Source organism: Triplophysa dalaica, chromosome 24, assembly GCF_015846415.1.
Source record: "Triplophysa dalaica isolate WHDGS20190420 chromosome 24, ASM1584641v1, whole genome shotgun sequence".
Taxonomy (NCBI): Eukaryota; Metazoa; Chordata; class Actinopteri; order Cypriniformes; family Nemacheilidae; genus Triplophysa; species Triplophysa dalaica.
This window is the reverse complement of record NC_079565.1, coordinates 15,882,968-15,910,683: the sequence shown is the minus strand read 5'-3', so window position 1 is coordinate 15,910,683 and position 27,716 is coordinate 15,882,968. Positions and strand designations below refer to the sequence as shown.

Sequence of the window (27,716 nt, the reverse complement as noted above, 5' to 3'; positions counted from 1 at the left end):
GTCCTTCACTTGGTAATATTATTTAAATATAAAAGTATTAATGCTTTTTTGGCAGGTTTTCCAGTGGAAAACAGAGAAATGTTGGAAATACAGATAATCAAGGTAGAGCACTACTTGTTTCTATAATGTTTCTATAATACTTACTGTACAGTTTAGCTAGAAATGAATTGCCAGTATAAAAATATATATATATATATAGCTTTCTTTTGTTTAGACGTGTTCAAATGTTTAATACAAGAGACATTTTTTGAGATTTTTGTCAGTGCTAAAATTGTTTTTCAATGCATTGAATTTATGATGCTTCTGGTTAGGAACCAAAACTGAGATTGTTCCCTGTTGTTTGTGCATCAGATTGAAGATCCTGGAAATCTTTGGGGTCGGGTTCTGAAAGGGCCTGGCATCCATCCGGACAGGCCAGAGGAATACGACAACCTGAGAGTTAAAATGAACCTCTTCTACCATGAGTTTGACCTGGATGTACAGAAATTAAAGCCTGCTGAACTCAAGGAGGGACTGGTACTTTAATGATTTCTGATATGAATGATCAGTAGATTTGTTCACAGTTTTTACTCAGTTTAGGGTTCTAAGAGCATAGCTTTATATGTATGTTTTCTGTGGCAGGTGTGTGTGGTGTTCAGCACGGTTCTGAAGAGTTGGTGTCGGGCCGTGGTGGAGTCGCTCTTTCAGGGAACAGCGGGAAGCCAGGCCATGTGCTTCTTGGTAGACTATGGAGATCACATCAACATCCAAACAGACGAGTATGAAACACTTCTTACATTTGAGTATGCTACACATCTGCAAAAGAAATGATGAGAGGTCATATTCAATTCTGTTCAATTTTCATATTCAATTCATTGTTGAAAATGTAAATGTTATGTCACATGCAAACAACATGAACTGTGTTTTACGTCACAGTGTGAGATCTCCTCTTGAGAAGTTCCTGCAGCTTCCCTTCAGAGTGAGACGCTTTAAACTGGCTGGAATCCGTCCTTTGACGCTTCAAGTGTCCATCTCCAATGAGACGGCTAAGGTCGTGTAAGTCACCACTGAGCCTGCTTCAAGACGCCTGTCACAGCAAATAAACCGCCGCTCTCACAGCAGGTTGCTTGAAGACAAGTCTGTTAGTGCTGTCAATCGATTCATTTTTTTTTCCGATTAATTATTAATGTTTTTAAATAAACGTTTACATTCTAACAACTGATTTATTTAACAGCATCACTTTATGAATGAAAGCCAACATTATGATATAAGTACCGCAACTAATATCTCTATTAAATTGATTATTCTATTTTTATACATTTTATCATTAATTATAGCGATTTAACAATATAATTGAGAGTATGGGTTAACGTTGACAGCCCTACTATTTTGACAGTATACTTATTAGAGCTGCACAATTCTGGATAAATTGTGAATTACGATTCTTTTGTTTCAAATAGAGATTGCGATTCTTTAACGATTCTGAATGACGACTAAAAGTAATACATCATTAACTTGAGATTCTGACAAAAAATGGTTTATTTAGGTTGGTAATATTTAGGACTTTGCTTCAAAATTATTACATAACCTAAAGTAACTATAGTGATTTTTTTTACAACTAATACCATAGTTCAACTAAAGTTTCTTTTTAAAGGTGTGATGAACTGGACTTGTTTATTGTTTTATACTGTTATATGTGGTCTACCTAAGGTGTTCTTAAGGTTTTTACATTCAAAAACATCAAAATCAATAAGTAATTGGCTATTTTCTACCAAGGTTTTGAGGCCAGCTCTACAAACGCTCTGCTTTAATGGGCGTTCCGCATTGAAGACTTTATAAGTAAACACCTACTGCTTTGAATGGATAACAGTTTGCGTAGTTGGAGGCTTCTGTGAATTTGGTTAGAGACGCAACTAAGTTACACATTAGCATCATTCACAGTTTTTGCACGGCATAAGTATTATCTGAAGACCTCCTGTGATTTATAAATGACCTCCTCACATCAGTATTTCATGTGACGCATTCACACGGGATGATTTTACTCAAATATACTGACTTATTTCCCGGATGTGACGGCAAGGCTTTGTGTAAAGTTTGTTTGTGTAGCCTTTAGTTGTATGGTGTTAAATGATATATGACCATACCTGTCAGCATTTGAGACCTGTGATCCCGAACCAGACAAAAGATCTCCGCGATCGGGCGTCTTAAATTTTCTGAGTGTTTCCATCATAAATAAACAAACGGGAGACTCCCAGTAACTTATGGATATCACCCAGCACCCCAAATAATACCAAACACACTTCAAAACAGCCTCTATTATTCACAAAGGGAGGATAAAACCTTAAAAAATGATATATGAGCCCATCAAATCACAGAGATGGCGATTCACGTGAGCTTAAGATCACAGACAACCTCTGCAATGAATACAAATGACTAGAGGTCCTCAGGTAATACTAATCTTGTGTGAATAGTGAACAGCGCACATCAAACGATCTCTAACAAAGCAATAGTGACACATAGTACAGATATGTTTTACTCACATAAGATTGCTGCGTCAATACTATCGGATCCAATATTGACGACACAGCACTGCTTTTTAATTTAAAACTCTCCAAAAATTCCATGTCGATCTGCCTTGTTGATGAAAGAATCTTAAAATGAAACAAACAAACACTCAATGTTTTTCCCACATGAGCTGGAACGTCTTTAAAAATAAACTTTAACCTTTCATAACTAATGTTGGAATCTGAATGAAGGTTATGCAGCGACTGTGTTCTTCCACAACCAGTTTTGGCACAATATTTAGCTATCTTTAACAGTATGTTTGTTTATTGCTTGTTCGCTCTATCTAGTTCTGCGCCACTTAAGAATTGTAATGCGTGAAAACGTGGGCGGGGCTAGAGAAGTAGTCAATTATATTTTTCTGTGGAGGTGGTATTCAATCTATCATAGATAGGCGCATTCCAGAACTTGGCAGTGAATAACAGATGTTCAAGTGCATAAGACCACCGTTTGATACACACACTGTCTGCTGCACACGTTCGTCCTCCTCCATGAATAAACTAAATTGGCGGCAGATGTCTTGAAATCTGTGTGACGCAAGTTTTATATACACGATGTGAGTGGATGGGGTCCTGTGATGGAACTGATTATTCTCCTTAGCCAATCACATGAAAATTAAACATATAAAGTAGCAACGACAATGTGAGGAAAAATAGCGCAGTCAAAGTACCGATACAGCACTAAAAATTTACTCAAGTAAAAGTACACTGTTTTTAAACTACTTAAAAAAGTACAATTCCTGAAAAAAACTACTCAATTTCAGTAATTTGAGTATTTGTAATTCCTTACTTTCCAACACTGGTTATTAATCATGAGAATCGTAGATTTCCATTAATGAGATTGTGTGTGTGTTTGAATCGAGATCGTGATCTTTAAATGATTATCTGTGCAGCTCTAATATTTATACAGTACGTCAAAAAATAAGCAGCACTTGTTATTGTATCCTTTTAGTGGTAGTGCTGCATTAATATTGATGTTACTATTCAGTGAGGCAGTGTTTGGATGGCTAATCGACTGTTATGTACATCCTTACGTTAATATATTCAGACATTTTTCTTTTTTCTGTCTTAGTCCGTCTTCAGCGTGGGACAGCTCTGCCACAAAATACCTGCACAACCTTCTACAAGGTAAGTGCGTGCGATGATTCTCTTCAGCAGCGTTTGTGACCCATCTGCACTCGATATATCATGTGATGCTCTGTTTGTTTCAGTGTCCACACTGGTGGAAGCCGTTCTGTGTGATACGAATGCCGACTGCTCTTCTATTGAACTCTATCTGACTATTAACAACACAAAGGTACACACTGTCCACATGACATATGTTTCCCGTATTGAAATTACCTCCATACTTGGCTTGATACAAGACGTTTATCTGTTTCCTTTTTTTTTGGTCAAGAGTTTAAGCTATTACTGGTGATGTATAACATTTCGATCATATCGCTGCTTCCCTACATTGAAATGTATTTGATTTAATAGAGTTGAACTGCAGTCATCTTCTGTTCTGCAGATCTGTGTGAACCATGAGCTGGTGGTGAAGAAGTTTGCATGTTTCTGGAGTGAAACGTCCAGCAGCGAGGAAGGGGACGGAGACCGTGCACCTGTCCGTCTGGCGTGGGACATCTACTCTAGTCCACATCAGCTCTTAGAGATGAAAGGCTGCTGCCCGGTCAAAGCTCCGCCGGCAGTAATCTACGCCAGGAAAGAGAAGAAAGAAGGACCGCAGACAGGTCCGTAATTCAGTTCATTGTATTGCAGTTCGGTTAGGATGATGTAAAATCTGTGTTCTGAATTTGAACTCTCCATGTCGACTCCAGTTTGTGTTGCTTTCGATGTGAAAACAAACTAGTCTTACACAGTAAATGGAGATGAATGTTGAAGTGCTCAATGTTTCAAATTTGCATGCAGAATTTTCCATCACTTCTATATCACAATGCTTCCTGACCACTGACACCACTTTAAAACTTTCCATTTATTCCACGGAAAGTCAGTAGAGGGTAGGCCTGCACGATTAATCGTTTTTAAACCGAAATCGCAATTTGAAGGGATGCGATGTTCAAATCGCAAAAGCTGCGATTATTTCAATTAAGGGCTTTAAATATGATAAAATACAACTACGTAGTATTTCACAGTTTGCTTCTGCAAATTTACGTTTAACCAATAGGGGACATTTTAACACTGTACATGCTTTTGAATTAGCAAAGAACGTCATTTGGAAAAGATGAGCGTGAAAGGGAGCGGAGGTTAGAAATTCACAACAAAGTAATGTTATGTCTGCTGAAGCGCAAAGTCCTGCAGCAGCAAACTACTTGGGACCTTAAAGAACAAGCAACGCTTATGTTTGGAACTATTTTGGATTTCGACCTTCTGATGTTCTTCCAAAGCAAGTGCTTTGTAAAACATGCCGAATTTTCCTTGATCAATCACCCTGCTGTTTTTTGGTTGGTAAAAATGTGCATATTCATATTTTACAATGAAATGTCCTATAGCATTATGAGCGGTTGATGCTGATCGAGGTACTGTTAATAAGTGCCGTCATTCGGTTGTTAATATATTAATGTTTCAGCGCGTTATCTTAATGTTTAGCTTGATGTAAGATTGCCTATTCCATAATAAATAAAGCAGTGTGTCGTCACGGATTTAAAGTGGTCTCTCTCTCTCCGTTTATGTGTGTTTAATTCTGTAAATGCGTTCATATGGGGGAGTGGTGCGAATTTTGAATAATCTTCGAATAGTTCTCATCGATCTTCGAATATTATTTTTGCCTTAAATGCCCATCCCTAGTTTATACTTGTTAATTTAACTATTTAAAATACTGTTGTTATTCTCTTAATTTGTCATGACATTTTTGCATGTCTTTCTTTGATGCATGCTGTTAAAACAAATACAACAAACCTAGCTCTTTTTTTTAAATAGTAGTCAAATTGCATTTTAAATCGCAAATCGCAATTTTGGTCAGAAAAATCACAATTAGATTTTTTCTTCAAATCGTCCTAGTAGAGGGTGTTTTTGTTATTTGTTCATTTATAGAAATAGTTGATACATTGCAAAACCCTCCCAACACAAAACATTTGCAAAATAGCCTCAATCGTTTGTGCTCCGTTTGTGCCGTAAAAAATTTGTTTGAGCAGCTTCAGTTTTTCAGATAATAGAAGAATAATTTTAGGTCATTCGGAGGTCACACATCCCCCCGACATGCACCAAAACCACAGAAAATAGTCACGCTTGTTTGTGCTCCGTTTGTGCTGGTTTGTGCCGTGAAAAGTTGTGTTTGTGCTGCTACGGTTTTTTAAATATTAGACATTGAATTATAGGCGATGACGTCACCAGCCCCCCGACATGCTCCTAAATCATCCAAAATAGCCTCAATCGTTTGTGCTCCGTTTGTGCCGTAAACCCCCCCCAAAAAAAATCACACTGATCATAAAAAATTCAAAGTTAAAAAAAGACAGTTATGTTGAGATGAAAACTCTTGTTCATTACATTTAACTTGATAATTGCAACCGCATGTGTTGTATTCATTGTTGCAAAACTTGTTCTGTATATAGTTTTTTGTTATCATGATGAAAACCATTGATCTGAAGCTCAATGCTGATGCTGTCATGTAAATAGTTTTCTAATCAGCAGTAAATATAACAATTTCTGATCAACCCATATCAATTGCATGCTTAAAATAACATACCTGTTAAACACCCGCCCATCACAAGACAACCCGACCCACTTCCAGGTTAAACCACGTCCAGGTTAGGCCCCGCCCAGTCCGAGTACAGATACAGATACAGATAATGCTGTACTCGCTCATCCCTACTGCGCATGACACAATGTTAAACAAGATCCTGTGGGAAATAGTGTTAGTAGAGGAAAAATTCATTATTAAGTTACTATATCAAATTTCTGGCAAATGTCTGTACAACATTTTCACACTGACAGTTACAATATTATAAGACCTCCTTAAAAAAGAAAGGAAGGACATTCAAGAAAGCTTAGATTGTCATTATTTATTCAACCAAAAACTACTTGCTAATATCAGTGTCCGTAATGAAATGCTAATTACAGCTGCACGTCTCTAAAATTGTGACCCCAGGCTCAAGTCTCAGCCTTTGAGATCATAAGATATAAAGTTTGATTTCAACCATTCATTTTCCTTATGATTTCAATTTGTGATATGGTATTACTTAGTCGATTTTAAAGATATGAAGGTATTTTCACACAGTGTACTTTACATTATGTAAAAACAGCAATTCACATTCGAAAAACTTCAGCTGGGTTTTCACAGAAAGGGTCACATAATATTCTTATGTTTAACCCTGCCAGTGAAAACAGAGTTAAAGTTAAAGTTTTTTTGGGGTGGTTTGCTGTTTTATACATAAAATCATCCTACATAATGTAAAGAACAGCGTGTGAAAATACCTTCATATCTTTAAATGAACATTCTGTGAAAATATAATATTGATATATTTAATAAACCATTTAACAATTTCCATATCACAATTTTAAATCATAGTTAAAATCAAACTTTGTTGCTCATGACCTCATTGTTTATGAGACTTTAGCCTGGTTTTCAAAGGCAGGTTCACATTTATTGCTAGTACATTATATTATCCTAATATTCTGACCAATACAGTTATCCATGAAAATATGTTTATGCTATAAATTACCGTATAGTCAGGATTATATAAGCGGGTAATTTCATTTTGCTTATACCAGATGCCCAAGAAACCAGCAGTTGACAGGGATTCCATGTTCACAGTCCTGTGTTCATCAAGAGACGCAATAGTACAAAATGGCAACATAGCTACTCCTAATCAGAGAATCTGGACAGAGCTTAGTGAGCAGCTAGAAAACAAGATCACCCCAAAGGCTTCTGGACTGCTTTAGGGCTTACTTGTGAAAGTGAGCATGAAACAAGTGACAGTAGTGATGACACTGACTTTGAGCCAGGGTCTTTTTGGAGTTTTGATCTTCAAGTTCCATTTCAGAAATGGATTGAATTCATGCCTGAAACATCCATCCATCTTTTTTCTACCGCTTATCCGAACTACCTCGGGTCACGGGGAGCCTGCGCCTATCTCAGGAATTGCCTGAAACATTTGAGTACAAAAACAAGTTCTCTAAAACACAAAAAAAAGAATATACAATTTTGAAACCTGGCATCTGGATGCATGTGATAAATTCTCATATCTGGCAAGAAGTGAAGAGCACTTGCACATTTGCCTTTAAAAGAGCTAAGGTCTACCCATCAGACAGAGAGAAATACATTGAAATCAGAGGCAACTGTAAGGAGTGTCATGTCAACGTTCTAATAAAATGTGACCGAGAGCCTGAAATGAACACCCCGATGGTGCTCAAGTGTTTTGTCACAAACACTGATGACACCCTGCACACTGGCTGTCCCAAGCGTGCAATGTCTGTTCAACTGCATGTGCAGATATCCGAAGAACCATGTCAGGGTAGAATGGAACCTCATGTATGGAGGGTGGAACCTCATGTATGGAGGGCATCAGAGGCGAACAAAACTGATGGACTTTGGAGATCCCGAGCCGAGCCATCTGTCTAATCTGGCCACACTGCGAAAAGCAAAACAAGAGAGAAATGATTTAGAATTAGGTGACAAGGATCCTATTTTCTCACTGCAGATGCTAAAATATAGAGCACCTCACAGTGGAAGCATTAAAGACATTGGACTGGACAAGTTTTTCTGTCACTACTGGAGTCAAACACAGATGTATCTCTACAAGACATAATCAAAGACATCTACTAACCCCACTGTGAGTTTTGATGCAACTGGCTCAGTAGTGAGGAAACTACAGAAACCAAATGGTATGTCTGGTCATATCTTTTTATATCAGGGCATTCTGGCCGTTGAAGAAAAAGCAGAGGTGTCCCAGTGGTGCAAATGCTCTCAGAGAGACATGATGTTAATGCAATAACACATTGGATGACAGAATGGTTACGTGCAGGTGCACCAACTCCAAAAGAGGTTGTGAGTGACTTTTCTCTGGCCTTGCTCGGAGCTCTGGTCAAAGCATTTACTTCTCATCGGGATCTCAAGACCTACATCAATGAGTGTTGTGGTGTCTTACTTGGGAAACAGTCAGCAAAAGTACCATCTTGTTTTGTACGGGTTGATGTGGCACACTGCATCAAGATGATCTGCCAGTGGGACTGTTTGCGGAAAAAAACACATCGCATCAAAGATTTCTATGTGAGGTAAATGGCACAGCTTCTGAAGTCACAATCCATGGACGATGCAAGGGAGATACTAAGCAGTATAACTGTTGTTGCTCTCAGTGAAGCAGAGGGCAATGACAGCTCTGGAGGCCCCCTCATATCTGAAAGGTGCAAGAAATAACTGAAAGCCCGAATTGCAGAAGAGTGTGTGATCATCCAGATGTAGAGGGTGAGGACCTGGATGAACTGGATCCATGTGACCAAACACAGACAGACCTAAGGCAGTGGGCGACAGACATATGTGAGGAGAGCAGGTCACTTGCTGTGGCTAATGGTGATCGTGATATGCTTTTCCTCCCTGAGATTATTCCTAATATAATCTGGTTTGCAAGTAATTTACCACTCTGGGGGGTAATGGTTCCTCACCTCCGTAGCACCAACGTCACTGCAAGTTCAGCTAATGTGCAGGCAGAGTTCAAAAACATCAAACACGGCCTTTTCCAGCATGGAAACCTGCTCTTCAGATCAATGCACAGTGCCACATCTCTACAATCATTGAAAAGTAAATGACAAAACGTGCATGTGTTACCTTGACAAAACATTGCTCCTCTCAGTACTGCGTTCTCAACAGGTAACATTTGTTTCTTCTTCTGTTGCTGTACTGCAGGCTTCTGGTATGGCTCATCACCGCAGTGGAGGAAGGTCTTAATCATCCAGAATCCCCCTGCCTCAGGCTCAGCCAAAATCCAACACAGTTTCCCTCTGAATTCAAGACAGACTCTACCTCAGAAACAATGGTCTGTGCTGGGAGAGTTTCGCAGAGTTACAGTCTAAGAGAACTTCTGTGGATTGACACTGACCTGGGAAACAGCAACTCAATAGAATTTCCTTTGTGTGAATTTCCTTCCAGTCTGATGCTCCAAGGAAAGAGATTTACCTTAAGGGCAGTAATTGCTTTCAAAGGAGGCTTAACCCAGGATGCTCTTGGACATTATGTGGCCTACTGTGTTTAAAGATCTGTTATTTCTGTAAATAGATGTTGGATATATATATAAACACACACACACTTGCAGAATTAGGAAGATGTTGAAAGTGAAAATTCTTGCCTTTCTTAAATGTTCAACATTTTCCAGATTCTGCAGTGTATGTAATGACCACCATATATTTGTACAGTATATGCAACCAGACTATGTGTTAAATTTGTAGAAAGTGTACGAATATTCTACAACACAATCTTCTGGTGTGTCTGTAAGATCACTGGATCGCATCATTCAGAATCAGTTCAAGGGTTTATTGTTAGAAGGTAGATTAACCGGTGAGGGTGGATCTACAATAATAAAAAATAATAAAGAAACAATTAGAATGACATGTATTGACCGTTATGCACTAACAAACTACTACATACAATACTATGCAATTTGAATATATTCATATACAGAAGTATATTTATATCTAATGACTTATCATCAGCCTTACAGCAACATATTGTCAGAAAAAAAATTGAGGGTATACGGATGGACATACTACAGCAAAACTTCACTGCAATTTCAATAATATAATCTGAGGTAAATGCGCCGAGTGCACTCTCTTAACCCAGCGAGTTAAGGTCTTAAAAAGCTCTATAACCATGGAAACATGATTTATAAAATAGTGTCTATAGCTGATTAAATTAATAAATATCTTTGAAGAAACAGGTACTCACTATCATTCAAAGACGAACACTACACACACATTCATTTGCTCACGTTTACTAAACATGTGCCTCACCTCGCGCCTCTCCAATGATTGACATGTGGGGTTTTTTTTGCGTGTACTTTCACATATATTCATTTTACCACGTTTTTTCACATAACAATATAAAGTACTAAGTAAAAACACTTACCTTGGTGTTTGCGTTTCCACACATTCTGTAATCCGCTGTGTCCTTCTAAACTTGAAAACGCAGAATGGAAAGGTAACAAATGTGATTTGGCGGGTAGTTTTGGTGTTACCTTGATAACGTTACCTCAGCTGTATAGTTAGAAAAGTCGCAGAAAGGATACTTTTAATCGGCACAAACAAGCGGGACTATTTTCGGTTGTTTTGGTGCATGTCGGGGGGATGTGTGACCTCCGAATGACCTAAAATTATTCTCCTATTATCTGGAAAACTGAGCTGCACAAACAAATTTTTTTACGGCACAAACCAGCACAAACGATTGAGGCTCTTTTGCAAATGTTGTGTGTTAGGAGGGGGGCCAACTTCACGCAGGTTGTAGTTCTTATGAGAAAAAGTTCTGGGGACAACAAAGTTTTGAAAAAATTATAAAAAAAAGTTGTTACTGGTTAGTAACTTTTTAAAGTGCTGGTAGGGAAAGGGTTAAAAAAACACAGAGGTGAATATATACAGTATTTATAGGTACAGCCAATGAAACGGGGACACAGGACTACAAATAGGACTGAAACAACTACAATCCAACACAGCGGACATGCAAATAGACTGACCAGGAACTGCCAACTTAGGTCGGAATCTGGTTTCTTTTGATTATCAGAAATAGTCTATAGGCGCTCTATTGTTTGCGAATTGTACCGAAAGTTAAATCGGGGTCACAAAAGTGTGCATGCGCAGTTACGTGAGTCCCTTACTAGTAGGGGTGTAATGATACACTCTGCTCTCGATTCGATACATATCTTGATGCTGGGTTCAAGATACGATACACATCTCAATATTTTCAAGAAAATAAAAAAATGAAACTGAAATACAAATAACATTTATTTTCAAAATATTAACAACTTAGTAACTTTTTTGCATCAGTGTCAATTTTGACAGCAAATTTTGATTTACTTTTAGACTTTTGACTAAAATGCAATTTAGTTGAAGTCATCCCATTTTATCATAGTCTAGTTAATAGTCATATTTTAGTCTACTTTTAGTCAACGAAATCTACATTACATTGGTCTACTAAAATCTATCTGGATTAACTAATTTAATTGGTGTAATTAAATGTTCTATACAAAAATGTAACTGTTTTGCTATAATTTACTTTACTTTAGAATTAAATTAAACCAGGTCATTACCTTTATTTTTCAGAAAAGTTCAGTTACTACTGGATTTGCATTGTCACAGAGAATATTAGACCATGAACGACATGTACTCGTTCATTCAGTCTCAATTTGACTCAATTGACTCGTTCGTGAAGGGCGTATTCATTCAGTACATTCAACCAATGAAACGCTCTGATAGAGCACACACTCAAACGTCATTGGCTAATGTCTTTGCACGGTCTTTGCTTGAGACGGTAGTGAATGAGAAATATCTAATCTTTCAAAAAGGCAAATAACTTAAACTGTATTACATTTCTTCAATTATGCAAATCGCATACTTTTTAAAAAAATGACATGTCATTCAATCTTTTAATATACAGTACGACTCACTTCAACACTTCTCTGAACGGAACAGCGCTGCTGTCTTTTGGCTTCCTTTATGTTGAATATATAAATTGCGGATAAATGAACATTGGCATATGAACACGTTTGTGTCTGACTTTGTAATGAGTTTCGTGGTGACTCACCTGCAGTCACGCTTCAAGTTCGCTGTGTTTTACCGGCGATTTTGAAGGAAAGTAAGACGCTCTTTAAAGCACGTGAAGAGACAGATTGTGTCTTGTGCTTCCTCTTTTTCCAGAGACTTCTCTCTCTATCGCATATGTGAGATAAGCACACGTGACGCGCTGGCGCTGAGTAGTGTAGCATCTTGACCGCTCAACAAATAGAATTAAACATATTGTAAAATATCCCCATCTATCCACGATGCACACACTGAACGTGAGCACGTTTCTACGATTCACTGTTTGCGTTCACTTTCAAATTCCGTCTCGCACACGCAGCTTCCAAATCATACTCGACTGTGGATAAACTTGAATGGACGAGCTTGACACATGCGCAGAATGTCATACTGTGGACTCGGCTGTGTACATGTACGCTGACCCTCCTGATGACGAAAATTGCGTCACTATGCCAGCCCAACATCATGATTGCTGCCAAACATCGGCAATGGACGTTGTCATTGTCTATCGGCCCAACCCTATCCCTTACTTTATACGCTCTACACATACGACTGCACCCCCACCCATCGAAGCAATTCCACATCAAGTTTGCAGATGACAGGGTCGGGATTATCATCACAGGGGGGATGAGTCAGAATACAGGCATGAGGTGGTCAAATTGTCTGCATGGTGCAGTGATAATAACTTATAAATAGTAGTGGACCTCAGCCCATGTGCGTCAATGGGGATTATTAGCCTTTAAACTTCTGGGCCTGTTCCTGGATGAGGACCTAACTTGGAAAACCAACACTACTATATCGGTCAAGAAAGCACAGCAGTGATTCGCCTTTCTTAAAGCGCTTTTCCACTGCAGGCTACCGTCAGGTGTAGTAAAACTCGGCTCAGTACAGCTCATTTCACTTTGGCTCAGTAGTTTACTAGCACTTCAAGCTGAGTGGAGATTATAAACTTATCATCATGGTTGCTCCGCATCTACTGCCTTAACATCATTGTGAACGTGACACACACAACACACAAGAGTAAAGGATCATATCTGTGGCATATGGCAGCTAAACAAAATACTGCTAAAATACCAAAGAGTTTAGGAAATCTTACAACAAAGAGCAGAATACGATCATTTGGTTTGCTCTACGGTGCATGAGGGTATGATAAGGTAGCATTTAGCATTGCATTAAGGGTCTCAATCTAGAGGTCTGCGTGGGACAGTGTTTATTCCGCAGCCGCCCGCTTCCCCTGAAAGTTTACTCGGTGTTCACCCGCTATCTGCTAAGAAAGATTTTTGACCTGATGGATCCAGCTACATTTAAATCACGTTTCCAGATCTCACATTTACGATTACACATCCAAATTTCTCCATAACAAATATAAAATACACAATACAAAAACATGTTATTTTTTATTCTCTAGTCAATACGCAACATTGTTCTTACATTTTAATGTCAATATAGTAGACAAAATGTCACAGAGAAAAATAAAATAAAAACATTAAATACAAGGTCTTTCTCTCAAACTATTAGCAAATTAGAATAAACAAACCCGTTAGAAAAGATAAAACATGATGGGATCATAGTGATATTTCAAACTAATTAGTGTCTTTAATTGGTATCACACATGTATCCAATCGAATATTAATCTTAAACTTCATCCTTCAGAAAGGGGTCAACATGAGCCACCGGTGATGGAGGAAATACAGCAGCCATCTGTGATATATAACACAGATGAATTCCCTGAGCTCACCCACAACGTCGGATCACAAACTGTGAGTACTTACTAATGCTGCAGAATGCAAGTGTGCACGTGTACATATGCTGGTTCACGTGCGTTTATCTCTATGCTTTGATTCAGATCGGTAGAGGCTGGCGTATCCGAGCCGAGGCCACAGACATCTACACAGATGAGCCTACAGCAAGATCACAGTAAGAGCTCCGTATTTCTCATCCCAGTCTGGTCATTGTGACTCTGCCGCTCTTGGATACTGAACGTTTGTAATTGTGATATTGTTGAAATGCAAACGTATGTTGTTTCTTTCTTTCTTTTTACAGATTCAAGAAGTTTCTAGAGAGCATTTCAGCTTCAAAACAGGTTCCTAAAGTAAGCGTGTGCATCAGCCATAAATATGAATGTTATCTGTGGTCAGATGTGTTTTCCGTCAGGAATCCTATTTCTCTTGATTCATCACTAGTGGTGGTGGTCAGTAAATGTGTGAATTGAGTAAATAACTGTGTGTTTTGTGTTCTGCTTGTGTTTTCAGAGCAGTCCTGATGTAACAGACAGTGAGAACAGTTCTTCTTCAGCACCGGATCCAGATGACAGGTGAGGACACACACTTTAAAGTCCCAATGACAATCAGAATCATTCCTACTGATGGAAATCACAAGTCCTGTTCATTTATGACGTAATAAAATAACAACAACAGTGTGGCGTGTCAGACAGAACACATTTTTTTCATAGAGCTCAGTATTTTGCTGGTCATAAGATCACAGTTGACAAAAAGCACAGTTTTAAATCACACAACTTTGTCATACGCTGGTCTCTCTGCTCTGCACACCTTTGATTTCTGCGAGCATATTATTTCTCTCTCTATATATATATATAAATATATACTTGATCATTGTTGGAAACATTTGTGATGATGTAAGTGCACAAGTAAACAAAGTATATAACACTGTGATAGAAACCAAAAGAATATGAAAATCTCATTATTTACCCAACTTCATGCAATCCAAGATGTATGACGTCAGTTGAACACAAGATTATCATGATTGGCATTTATGTCCCAAACCTTTCAGAAGCACAAAAAGTGTGTGTGTTTGTTGTAGTGCAAGTGGGTCCTCTGAGCAGCAGGATGAAGCAGTTCTCTCCCAAGAGCCCAGTCTGGATGATCAGCTCGCCTGCTCGAGGTGGGTGTGACCTATGACATCATCACAAAGTCTGCTTCACAATACAGGGGCTGTGTGATCCACTGGATTAGAGGGATAGTGCAGCCAAAAATGAAAATTTGATTTGTTCTAAATCTGTATACATTTCTTTGTTCTGTTGAACACGAAGAAAGATATTTGGAAAAATGGTCACAATGAACATTTCTGGGGCATCTTTTACTCCCATAGTAGGAAAAATTAAAATGGTTGTCAAGGGTGTCCTAGAACTGCTCAATTTCCTACGTTCTTCAAAATATCTCATTTTGTGTTCAACAGAATTGTAAGTAATGTTTTCTACTATGGGGTCAATGGTGGCCAAGAAGTGTTTGGTTACAAGCATTCTTCCAAATATCTTTCTCCGTGTTCCACCAAATAAAGAAATGTATATAGATTTGCCACAATTTAAGTTTGAGTTGTTAAGGATTTGAAAGGAAGTAAAAGGGATTTTAGTTATTTTCTGCCATCTTTTTATACAGTATTGCATGAAGTTGTTCCATTTCTAGATAGATAGATAGATAGTGAACCACAGCCAGTTATTTCAATAGTTAAAATCTGCTGGATTATTTGTTCTTTACACGTTTGTTTTGTGTTTTTTATTGTGAACAGACTTCTTCAGTTCCTGAACCCTGAACCACTAAATCTACATGAACATCTTGATAACAGGGTAAGAATCTAATTTTGCTATGTTTCTGCATAGCATTATTTTCATTGTTTACATTTGACATGCAGTGTTGGGCAAGTTATTGTGAAAAAGTAATTCATCACTAGTTACTAATGACATATTCAGTAGTGTTATTAGATTACTGTACAAATTACTCTGTCCAAAAAGTATTTAATTACTCATTACTAATAACTTTCTATGTACTACTTTAACCTTGATGAGTCTGAGTAGATCATTTTGAAAATGCTATCGTGTGCCTGCTAGCAGTGCAATCATACGATCCCTCCCTCTCTCCAATCATCATCCAAAGCCACGCCTCCTCCCAAACACATGAGCGTGCGCACAGACAAGAAGTAGTTGGATGGGTTCCAGTGAAGTCGTGTCACATCCACTGGTGAGAAACAGTGGCGATCGGTGCCTTCTCCTCAGGGGAAGCAGGGATTCAAAATACTTGCTCAGCGCTTCAGGTGAACCTGAAACTCATGTCAAAATACATGTCTGCAGCAGACGCATTGAAAGGGTTTATGATGAAAGAGACGCTTGCGTTCAGAAGACACTGCGTTAACACTTAACTCTGATTATACATGAGACTAAGCGAGTATCTAGCAAATGCGAGCGTCTCTTTTATTAAAAACACTTTCGAGGCGTCTGCAGCAGGCTTGTATTTTGACATGACGGGATAAATAAGTGACATGTTTTGATGACGTATGATGTCTGCGTGAACAGGGTGCGCAGTGGGATGCAAAATAGACTGAAAATGTACACACAACGTATCATTGCCCTTTTTTGACACTACACCTTTCACAGAAGATATTTAATTATAAAAATACCAATGTTTCACTTTACTTATAGATCATGTTAAGAGACTTCCAACCAGCATGACAAAAAACATTTCTGGACAGGATTGCCTACACAGCCTTTAACTGTTTCAAGGATAGACATGAAACGGCTCTTTTAATTCATTCAAATAAATAATATTAAACTACATAAAGTAGTATTATTAAAATGACATTTCATGCAGTCTGTTATGTTGCCTTGTTTGAAAGTAAGCTGTCTGCCAAGTTGTAAGTCCGAAGGTGAAGAAATAACAAAGGTTTTTGCTTGTAAAAATGGGAGTCGACTCTGAATCACACAAACGAGACGTGGAATAGTTCACATGCGTATCTACGTCACTACACATAATCCCTGCCTACGTTTTTCTGAGACTGACGTGAAAACGTATGTCTCCTCCCCCAAACACTGTCGCTCGTTCGTGATGCATGTTCATCATGTCTAGAGTCTGTGTTCTCCGGTGTGAAACTAATTCCGTCTTATTTCAACTACCAAAAGAAGAACGTCTGAGGGAAAAATGGTTACAATTCATTTTCCAACGATACCAAAGGAGTATAGCCTCAGGGTTTAGCTGTGCGCGTCATTTCACCGAACATTGCTTTAATAATCTTGGCGCGTTCACTGCAGGGTATGTCAAATGACGATCCTTGAGAGAGGGGGAATACCAACTCTATTTGGACCTGTTAGCTCCACCGAATCACAACCTGTAAGTGTGACTTGATTTTTGTCTTAACTTCAAGAAATATTTTTTAACCTTATGTCTGTGTTTAGCTAATGCATATAACGCTAACATTGTACCGTTATTTTGGGGGTGTTACAGTTTGTTTATCTGGCTATTAACTTTGCATTTTGACACATTTGCTGCATGTGCACCTATATAGATATATTTGGGTTTCATATATATCATTTTTCATAACGTCGACTTTCTGAAATACTCTATGTACCATGACAACACACAGTTTAGACAAAATAATAGTTTTACTAACGTATTAACAGTATTTTAAGAAAAAAATATATATATTTCATTGATGAGCAAAAGCACAACATGCATGTTGTCACACTGGGAGTTTTTATGATAAGAGTTGTCACTTGACACTGACAAACATCCTGCTCCAGTTGTAGTGGAGTTTGTTGTGGATTAGCGTCTTCTTCCTCGTCAGACTCGGGCTTATAATGGTTCTGTAAAATCGCCGCCATCTCTAGCTACACATATAATATACATGACATCCAACCACATGTAAACCGTAATCCTGTAATGATGGTAGTGGGGTTCCATTTGCGACAATTGATGAAAGCGTTTAACCAATAACAACAGACTATAACATCTGACAAACCACATGACACAAGGTTTATGGGAAGGCAGAGCCTACCCCTTAATAACTGCCTATTATTACGACATTATAGGGTTTAAACACATTGTATGTACATAAACTTGTTGTTGGACACTCCATAAACCAAAGTAGGACCTAAAAATCCATAAGCTAGGTACTCTTTAACTGACTAAAGTATTACAAATGTGAGAATTATACATTAAACACAGATTTTAAAGTTACTCTGAATTTTTATGTCAATTCCACTATTGCACACACATAAATTTACACACATTATTTAGTTTATTACAAAAGAAGTAACTTTAAGTAATCCCTTACATTAAGTAATTAAATCACAGTAACTAGTTACACCCAACACTGTTTGTCATGTAGCGTTAGATATGTTTTTATAGTTTATTTGTTGTTTGGGAACGGATTAACAGGTTGTGCGGTCTGATCCGGGTCACGCCGGGGTTTTAGTGCACTCTGGTCTTCCTGTGAATCCCTGCAGCAGTCTGACACGAGCCCCCATCAGCGAACCCTTCAGAAAGGTCAGACCACGACCCTATTTATGTGTTAAAATGTAATCCATCAACCTATTGAGACAGTTTAATAACATGTTAGATATTTGAACCTATTTGTTGTTTGTTTCCTGTTGATATTTTAGTTCTTGCTTTGGAAGAAGTACAGCGGGCCGAACGTAGGCGAGAGTTACTGTTGGCCCTCTGTGGCGCGGGGTTATGACACGGTTCTGGTGTCCCAAAGCGGTGACAGTCCGCTTTCATACATCCCTCCTCTGCTCATGCACCTACAAACGGTATCCGCCGTGTCCAACATTGCCGCTCGCACTGGGGTGAGATATCAGCTAACACAAAACCACACTGGACCCCATTTCCTTGAGGTTCACATGAGGTCATGCTGTAACGTCAGTTTCTGTGACGTCCGTCTGCAGCCGGTAGCTGTGATCCTGTGTCCAGGCTGGGAGAAGGTTCAGACGGTCCTGGATCTTCTAGAGGAAAGTAAAGCAACTCGCAACCTCCATCCCACCAGTGTGCTTCTGGGCGTGGACCAGGACGAGACCAAAAAGATCAAGATCCAGAGGAACTGTGAGACTCGGTTTTGAGAGTTTCTTCATTGGAGAAGAATAGCAAATGGGTGTTTAATGTTGTGAGGTTGCATCTTTGCATTTGTGGTGTTATGAAGGTCAGTTGCTAGTGACGACACCGTTCACCATGATCAGACTGCTGGACGCCCAGCGCTTCCTGTTCCTGAGACTCTGTCACCTCGTGCTGGACGAGGCGCATGTTCTTTATTCACAGGCTCCAGAACAGGTGAGAGGAACCAGTCAGGAAGGTAGAAGGTTGTGTGAACATGTTGTTTATGTCTCAGTATGTGTGTGTGAAGTTGGCAGTGGTCTTGAAGCACTTCCAGAAGGTTGTGTCTGCAGAGGAACGGGTCTCGTGCCCTAGACAGATCATCGCCGCGGGCAGCCGCTGGTGTCACGGGATGGAGGGTCTGGTCAGGGACTACATGATCTACCCCTCTGTTGTCATAAGTGTGAAGGAGGAGGCCGCGCTCTACGGCAAAGTACATCAGGTGAGGATATTTTGGTGTCATTGAATGAAGATGATATCGGAATTTTAAACATGCAACATTTGTTTTGACCAGAGACTGATGTGTGTGCATGAAGGTTTTTTAGTTTACGTAAATTAAAAGTTTTTCAACATTTCTGTTCCTTGAAATCAAATCAAATATTGACCTAAAAATGATTGGGAAAAACTTAACTAAGGGAATATTGAAATGTTTCCTTTAAAAAATAAACTGAAATAAGTTTAAAAGGAACCTTGGGTATAGAGTGACGTATGGCTTAATATATTAACAATGGCATTGACTTTATAAATGTGAAATAAAAAGGCAGTTGCACATTGAGTCCGAAATTTTCGCACGTTAAAAAATAAATACAACCTTCCGTTGTTTCAATCACATTTACTGCCTACGATATTTTCGTGTGTGATAAAAAAATTCGGGCTGGGTTCGATTTTCTGCGTTTTTTTAAACACTGGCAGGCATTTTGAGAGGCGTTTTGACAGTTCAGAGACACCGTACAAACGAGTGCCAAATTCAACAAATTGGTGTTCAGTAAGCGTTAGGGATGTAACGATTCCCTCAGCTCACGATGCGATTCACCATTCTGATCTCACGATGTGGTTTAATCAAGATTTTTTACAGAATTAGTTGAGGAAAATTTAAATGAACAAATTTTATTTCTCTAATGCTGCACAATTATTTGTAAAAGAAATATATATTTTATGCCAAATAACCAAACTGAATTGAAGTTCGTTCGTTCGTTCGTTTTCTTCTGCTTATCCGGGGTCGGGTCGCGGGGGCAGCAGTCTAAGCAGGGATGCCCAGACTTCCCTCTCCCTAGACACTTCCTCCAGCTCTTCTGGGGGGGACACCGAGGCGTTCCCAGGCCAGCCGGGAGACATAGTCCCTCCAGCGTGTCCTAGGTCTTCCCTGGGGTCTCCTCCCGGTGGGACATGCCCGGAACACCTTCCCGGGAAGGCGTCCAGGGGGCATCCGGAAAAGATGCCCGAGCCACCTCAGCTGGCCCCTCTCGATGTGGAGGAGCAGCGGATCTACTCTGAGCTCCTCCCAAGTGACCGAGCTTCTCACCCTATCTCTAAGAGATCGCCCAGCCACCCTGCGGAGAAAGCTCATTTCGGCCGCCTGTATTCGGGATCTTGTCCTTTCGGTCATGACCCACAGCTCATGACCATAGGTGAGAGTAGGAACGTAGATTGACCGGTAAATCGAGAGCTTCGCCTTGCGGCTCAGCTCCTTCTTCACCACGACAGACCGGTACAGCGACCGCATTACTGCAGAAGCTGCACCGATCCGTCTGTCAATCTCCCGTTCCATCCTTCCCTCACTCGTGAACAAGACCCCCAGATACTTGAACTCCTCCACTTGAGGCAGGTGGAGGTCCCTTCCTTGAACTGCCACCTTACCGTGGTGGAGAGGTTTGAGTACCCGAAAGACCCTAGGAGCTATGTTGTCTGGGGCTATATGCCCCTGGTAGGGTCTCCCAAGGCAAACAGGTCCTAGGCGACGGGTCAGACTAAGAGCGGTTCAAAAGCACCTTATGACGACAAAAAATTCAAGGACCGTGACGTCGCACGGCATGGCGCAGCCGGGGCCCCACCCCGGAGCCAGGCCTGGGGTTGGGGCTCGTATGCGAGCGCCTGGTGGTCGGGCCTCCCCCCATGGGGTCCGGCCGGGCTCAGCCCGAAGGAGCGACGTGAGCCACCCTCCCGTGGACCCACCACCTGCAGGAGGGACCGTAAGGGGCCGGTGCAAAGTGGGTCGGGCGGCAGTCGAAGGCGGGGACCTCGACAACCCGATCCCTGGACACGGAATCTAGCTCTAGGGACATGAATTTAAGTTCCAAAACAAATTCTAAATCAAATTAAAAGTGAATAATAAAAAAGTCCCTTTAATTTAAACAAAGCAATACTTTTTCTGTGCGATTTTTATAATGTCTCAATCGACTTTAATCTGCACATATTATAATTGATTTACAACCTGCTCATGGAGGAATCGTCACATCCCTAGTTAGCGTCTGTTCAAGGTAAACATACATTAAATCATAGCTCTAAACTACTGTCTTTAAGACATTTAGGACTATTTGAGACATCATCATACACCATTATCGTATACTTTATAAGAATATAGTGATAAACACAATAATATGATGCTTGTGGTTTGGTTATTTATTCTTTATTAGATCACATGTGAATATTAGCCCCTGTCAGCTAATGACAGAGAGAGAGAAGACAATAATGTTACGCTACTGCTGTTGACAAATCAACATCAAAAAGTCAAATCTGGATAAAATGATAAAATTTTATAATGGCTAAAAACATTGTGTATATGTTCAATTCGAAATGATTTTTCTTATTAAAATGTATGTTTGTATTGTTTCTGACCAACAATATTAAACTGTATGAAAATACACAAAATAGCCTCTTTATTTCTCTTCTTAAGTGCTAGTAGTGTAAGACTATTACAAAGTATTGAGCCATACATCTCTATACACTGGGTTCCCTTTAAAGCATTTAAAAAAACGTTTTGATCATGATAAACAAAAACTGAAATACAAATGAATTAATGTTATATAGCAACATAAAAAATAAACAGATAAATTATAAAATGACAAAAGCATATACCTAAATTACTAACACTTTAACTAAAATGAACATAAAAACGAAAAATCTAAATAGAAAAGATGATTTTAATTATGAATAAAACTAAATCAAAGCTATAATCACTCTGATGTGCATGTGTTGAACAGACGGTTCACTTGTGTCTGGATTGTGAGAAGATCTCAGTGTTGCTCGGCTCTCTGGACCCGCACCCACCCAAACCTCAGAAGACCCTCATCATCACAAACACGATAGAGGACACGGAGCATGTGTACAAGGTATCAGCCAATCAGATTAAAGAACGAACAAGGCCACGATAGTCGTTCAGTAAATAGTTTTTTTTAAAAAATATTTCATCATTCGTCGTCCAGGCAGTGGCCAACACTGCCATGTTCACACTGAAAGCTCACGAAGACTTGACCGACAAGTTCGGCTTTGTGACTGACCAATGGAGGAAAGACATCGGCCCTGGAACACAAGTGGTTCTGGGTAAATAAACATTTTTATCCAACTGGAGTTTGTTTATTGCTGTTTGAGTATTGCTGTTTGTTCAAATCTTCTGCTTCCAGTGACCACCAACGACTGTCTCAAAGCTCTTGGTATCAAGGACGCCACATGTGTGGTGCATTATGGGTTTCCCAGCTCCCCCAAGCTCTTCGGCAGCCGCCTCTTCTGCATGTCGGAGAACTTCAGATACCTCTCCGAGGCGGTAACAGCTAGTTCCTTTATGCACCATTAAGTATTTTGAAGTGGCCCGGCTTGACTTTGCGTCGTCCCGTACAGGAGCGAGGCGAGTGCTCTTCTCCAGCGGTGAAGTCTGTCCTGCTTCTGTCAGAGCAGAACGCCCGTCACGTGTGCGGCGTGTTAAGGTACCTGAGGAGAGCCGGAGCTCTTCTGCCCCCTGCACTCCTGCAGTTTGCTTTGGGTGTCCAGCACGCCAAGGAGGGACAGAAAGCTAAGAGACCCCTGTGCTGCTCTCTCAAGAGCTTCGGCTTCTGCAGGTCTTTGAGACGTTACAGTGTGGTTAGGATTTAATGCGTTGAAATGGAGAAATGTCACTCGATGTAACCTGACTAACTTGTTTCCATTAAATAAGAAAACTAACAAATTTCTTTTTGCAGAGACAACACAGCTTGTCCAGATAGACACACGATCAGCACCGCCCTGGACCGCCCACTGCACCCTGATTCTGGATCTGTTATGGTAAGTGAACAAAACATTTTTTTATTTCACTTTCACAACAGTTGCTTTGCTTTATTACTTAAGTATGTGTTTATGGTTATTTTGATTCTTTCTAAAGGTTTTACCGCTGTACGTCAAGACGGCGAGCGTTTATTATGGCCGTATTGTGAGGCAAAAGGAGAACGTTTTTGAGACTCTTGCGAATCTGATGAAGACACACTACAGCAACGCGAGACTCTGCGCTGTGGAGGTCGTGGCGGGGGAACTTTACGCTGTTCAAGAAGAGGATCTTTATCACAGGTAATGATATCCTCCCTCGTGTGGATCGGTGTCTGGATCGTTCATCCCCCAAAAAATTCTGTCATCATTTACTTGAGCTCTTGTAATGTCAAACCTGTATGACTTTCTTTCTTCGCCAGAGCACAAAAGAAGATACTTTGAAGAATAATGTTAACTGGGCCCCATTGACTTGCATTCACAATAGAAGTGAATGAGGGCCAGTGCTGTACTTTCTTCAAAATATCTTCTTTTGTGTTCTGTGCAAGAAAGTCAGATAAAGGGGGAAGTAAATGATATTTTCATTTTTGGGTGAACTATCAGTTTTACAGGTTGACTTCCTGTGGTACAGCTGCCCTTTAATGTGTACAACGGGTATATATATAAATGTATATAATGTGTGCTTGTATGATCACCTCAGGGTACGTGTGACTGAGATCCTAGATAAAGGAGAACGGTTGTTCGGCAGCGTCATCGCCTTTTTCATCGACGAGGGGCGCACACAGGAAGTGAAGTCACATCAGCTTCTTCAGCTTCCGCCTCAGTTCCAGGATTTGCTAGAGCAGGTGGTGGAGATCATTCTCTGCAGGGCTCAGCCCATTGATGGAGAGGTTGACTGGAACCCAAAGGTCTCGAGAATCCACTTTATATGTTCAATCCTGCTGAAACAAAAGTTTACTGCTGTATCTACATCAACAGATGTTTAATAAAATGTTTTTTTTAGGTGACCAGAGCAATCGGTCAGAAAATCAGAGGGAAGATGCATCAGGCCAAGGTGGTGATGTGTGTGGGCAATACCGTGTGGGTTGATCCAATGGTGAGCTCTTGATATTATAGTTTACTAAAAGCACTAAAACTAACAAACCTTATGACCAAAACCTCTCATATTGATGTCACATTAAGGCCTGTTTATACTCGAGCCTGGCTCCGCTTCGCGAGCCTCCGCTGACCGCGTGCGCCACTCCCCAAACGGACGAGACGTTTATACTTGACGCGTTCGCCGTTGAGATATTCTTTGAAATGACAGGGGGCGCACGAACGAAATCGTTCTGTAAATCCGCAGGAAGTAGAAGAAAAGTAGGAATTTTACCGGAATTACGTCAGATCATTCAGAATGGCGTTTTGCGAGCAGCTGCTCGACAAGGAAACGTAGGAGATCTTGTGTTGTTGCTACTATAAAAAAAGGGCTAAAAAGGAGATGGCATGTTCACCCACTGCATGCCACAAAATGTGGAGATGTAGAATACATCGCTCTTGTTAAGCAGATGTATGTCCTGGACGGGGAAATGCATTTCGAACTATTGTTTGTTGATTTAATAAATTTTTATATCAACATTTTTGTTCACTCTTTCATTTCTGTGCATAATTTCTACATATTGTTGGTTAGGGACTGCTCAATGTACATTGCCATAGATTAACCCATTGGATGTCTTTGTTATATAAAATGAGAAGATATAAGAACAGTTCAAAAGAGCAATGTTTATAAATATTGTTTCATTCTGAATACAATATAAAAGACACACTGATCATAAAGGATGTCAGTACAGACGTACATGTTCAGCCAAAATCTCTTCAAAGCTTTCATGTTGACTGCGGCGCCGCGCGAACTGTTCGCTTGAGTCACAAAAAATGTCGTGCACGCCGCCACGCGAAATGAGTTCGCGCGGACACAAAGCGAACTTCCGCTAACTCCGCGATGACGTCATATTTGGCGCGCATACCCAGGCGAACTAGCGACTGCGTCGAGTATAACCAGCCCTTTAGAAGGACATCTGTTGAAATGTCTCTTTGCATTGTTTGTAGTGAATGTCTCTCTTTTCATCCCTGAGGTTCACATGACGCGTGTGCCGGGCCTGAAGACCTACATTAATGAGTATAATGTCCATGCTGAGATCTTGGCGTCTGGATTCGGCGTCAATAACCCACAACACTTGGAGCTGCTGAAGAGGGTTTTCCATGTAGAAGAGAGCCCCATCACACTGGATCAACACCAGACTGACAGGTTAAATCATCTTCACTGAACACCTTTACATGGACGTCAGGAATCAAATGATTTGCCTTATTCTGAGTTTACTAATATTAGGATTAAGATGTTGACTTTAAGAATATACCTTTCATGTTCCCGTTTTACATGTCACACTACATAGTTGGATTAATGGCATGCGTCATCACGTCCCAAGGTGACGCCGTTCGATAATAATTTCATGTATCAACAAACAGTTTGTCTTCGCCATGGTACCACATACAGTCTTTGGTGTTTAATTTACATTTACTTTCTAGAATCTTTCCTGTTCGGACCAAAAATATCCTTTCTTGCTTGATGCCATGTTGTTTGCCATAAAACCAAATGGTGGTCCACTGCCTTGCGTGTGTGTTACCTGTCGCAAAGTGCCGTGAAAGTTCCTACACACCGGTAATAGTGTGATTATGGTGTGTACATGTCTATACCGTACTTCAATAATGGCACTAAAATAGTAGTTCTCCACCCGTCGTTATTCCATTTGTGTTTTCTACAATTATGAGTTTAGACGGATTAAGCTGAACAAAAAGCTCTGTTTCATGCTCCATTCTTAATCTGAGTATTGTTTTAATGGGATTATTGTTGTCCATGTAAACGTGGTCAATGAATGCTTCTGCACCATGCACATGAACATAAAATGATTATGTTAAATGAACTTATTAAACAAAATTATTATAATTAAAATGTCAAAACTAGTGGAGGGCAGCGTGACCGAAAATTGACAATGTTTAAATGCAAATATTATTATTATATACATTATATTATAGCGCTGACCTAAAAAATGTAGTGGGTAGTGCAGTGTTACAAAGTGCGTATTAGTGATTTTAATATTGACTGATTAACCGGTTAATACTATCAGTTAAACGATTTATACGGTATGTTGATTTTTTGGGAATTAAATGATATGAATTATTTTTTGTAAATAACTATGCAATAATATGTTTTTAAATAACTATTAAAATCATACACGTTCATCTGATTGTTGATTGTTATTTAATGCCGATTTCATTTTCTAAATCTTTTCAGTTAACAGTTAATGTTCGGATAAAGATGGTCGGTTGTTTTCTAGGAAAATTAACTGAAATGAGCATCCCTACTGTTAAGTGTTATATACTGTAGCTATTTGTGGAACCGCTCTGAGTGAATGTTGAGATTAACCAACGCGGTCTATGCGTTAACATGCACAGCTTTCTCTCATTTCGTTATTTGATCTGACAATTTTTCAGAGACAAACTGATGATCGGTCCCGTCCTGAAAGTTGCAAGTTATGTTAGGGATCGTGCTTGTATCACATGATCAAAGTATTCAGCCAATCACAGTGCACTGGTCATCTGGCCAATCAGAGCACACTTCGCTTTTAAGAACTATGAGGTTTTAGTATTTTTTTACGAGGTTAAGCGACATCTAGCGGTGAGGCTGCAATTTGCAACCAATGGCTCATTCCACCCCTCCATATGTTCTAAAAATTCACATAAAAACTTTTGCACTCGATTAAGTCACATAAATTGTTTTATCCAATAAAAGAAATGCTAACACTTTACAATAAAGTGCTATTAGTTAATATTATTAATTGCATTAGCTTACGATGAACAATTTCGTTTTCCAGCATTTATTAATCCTTGTGACAATTAGTGGTAACACTTTAGTTTAGAGACCAATTCTCACTATTTACTAGTTGCTTATTGGATGCCTATTTTTAGCATATTGGCTGTTTATTAGTACATAGCACATATTTAACATGATCATATTCTACTCCCCTAATCCAACCTAAACCTGACAACTACCTTAATAACTATTAATAAGCAGCAAGTTATTAGTTTACTGAGGCAAAAGGCATAGTTAATGGTTTTATTATACAGAGAATTGGACCTTAAAATAAAGTGTGACCGTTAGTTTATGTCAATACATTATTCATGTTAGATCATTGTGCATTAACTAATGTTCACAGTGACAACGTTAGATTTGTATAAGGTATTCGTAAATCCTGAAAATAACTTGAAGTAAGATGAATAAATGCTTTGGAAGTATTTTTCATTGTTAATTAATGTCAGTCAATGCATT

General features: G+C 39.5%; 1 protein-coding gene across 1 annotated transcript in view; it reads left to right on the top strand.

Moving 5' to 3' along the window:
• Positions 1 to 27,716, top strand: part of tdrd12 (tudor domain containing 12) — a 37,928-nt gene that overhangs the window by 6,262 nt on the left and 3,950 nt on the right. The window contains exons 2-28 of the mRNA XM_056739182.1: positions 56 to 102; positions 352 to 516; positions 622 to 758; positions 916 to 1,035; positions 3,613 to 3,668; positions 3,752 to 3,837; positions 4,048 to 4,267; positions 13,905 to 14,011; positions 14,098 to 14,168; positions 14,295 to 14,343; positions 14,504 to 14,565; positions 15,072 to 15,152; positions 15,777 to 15,834; positions 18,416 to 18,523; positions 18,640 to 18,825; positions 18,925 to 19,078; positions 19,176 to 19,303; positions 19,377 to 19,568; positions 22,327 to 22,455; positions 22,549 to 22,666; positions 22,747 to 22,886; positions 22,961 to 23,178; positions 23,299 to 23,380; positions 23,478 to 23,659; positions 24,057 to 24,264; positions 24,360 to 24,452; positions 25,465 to 25,637. Coding sequence (XP_056595160.1) covers positions 79 to 102; positions 352 to 516; positions 622 to 758; positions 916 to 1,035; positions 3,613 to 3,668; positions 3,752 to 3,837; positions 4,048 to 4,267; positions 13,905 to 14,011; positions 14,098 to 14,168; positions 14,295 to 14,343; positions 14,504 to 14,565; positions 15,072 to 15,152; positions 15,777 to 15,834; positions 18,416 to 18,523; positions 18,640 to 18,825; positions 18,925 to 19,078; positions 19,176 to 19,303; positions 19,377 to 19,568; positions 22,327 to 22,455; positions 22,549 to 22,666; positions 22,747 to 22,886; positions 22,961 to 23,178; positions 23,299 to 23,380; positions 23,478 to 23,659; positions 24,057 to 24,264; positions 24,360 to 24,452; positions 25,465 to 25,637 — 3,347 coding nt within the window. The 5' untranslated portion in view covers positions 56 to 78. The remainder of the gene's footprint in view (positions 1 to 55; positions 103 to 351; positions 517 to 621; positions 759 to 915; positions 1,036 to 3,612; positions 3,669 to 3,751; positions 3,838 to 4,047; positions 4,268 to 13,904; positions 14,012 to 14,097; positions 14,169 to 14,294; positions 14,344 to 14,503; positions 14,566 to 15,071; positions 15,153 to 15,776; positions 15,835 to 18,415; positions 18,524 to 18,639; positions 18,826 to 18,924; positions 19,079 to 19,175; positions 19,304 to 19,376; positions 19,569 to 22,326; positions 22,456 to 22,548; positions 22,667 to 22,746; positions 22,887 to 22,960; positions 23,179 to 23,298; positions 23,381 to 23,477; positions 23,660 to 24,056; positions 24,265 to 24,359; positions 24,453 to 25,464; positions 25,638 to 27,716) is intronic.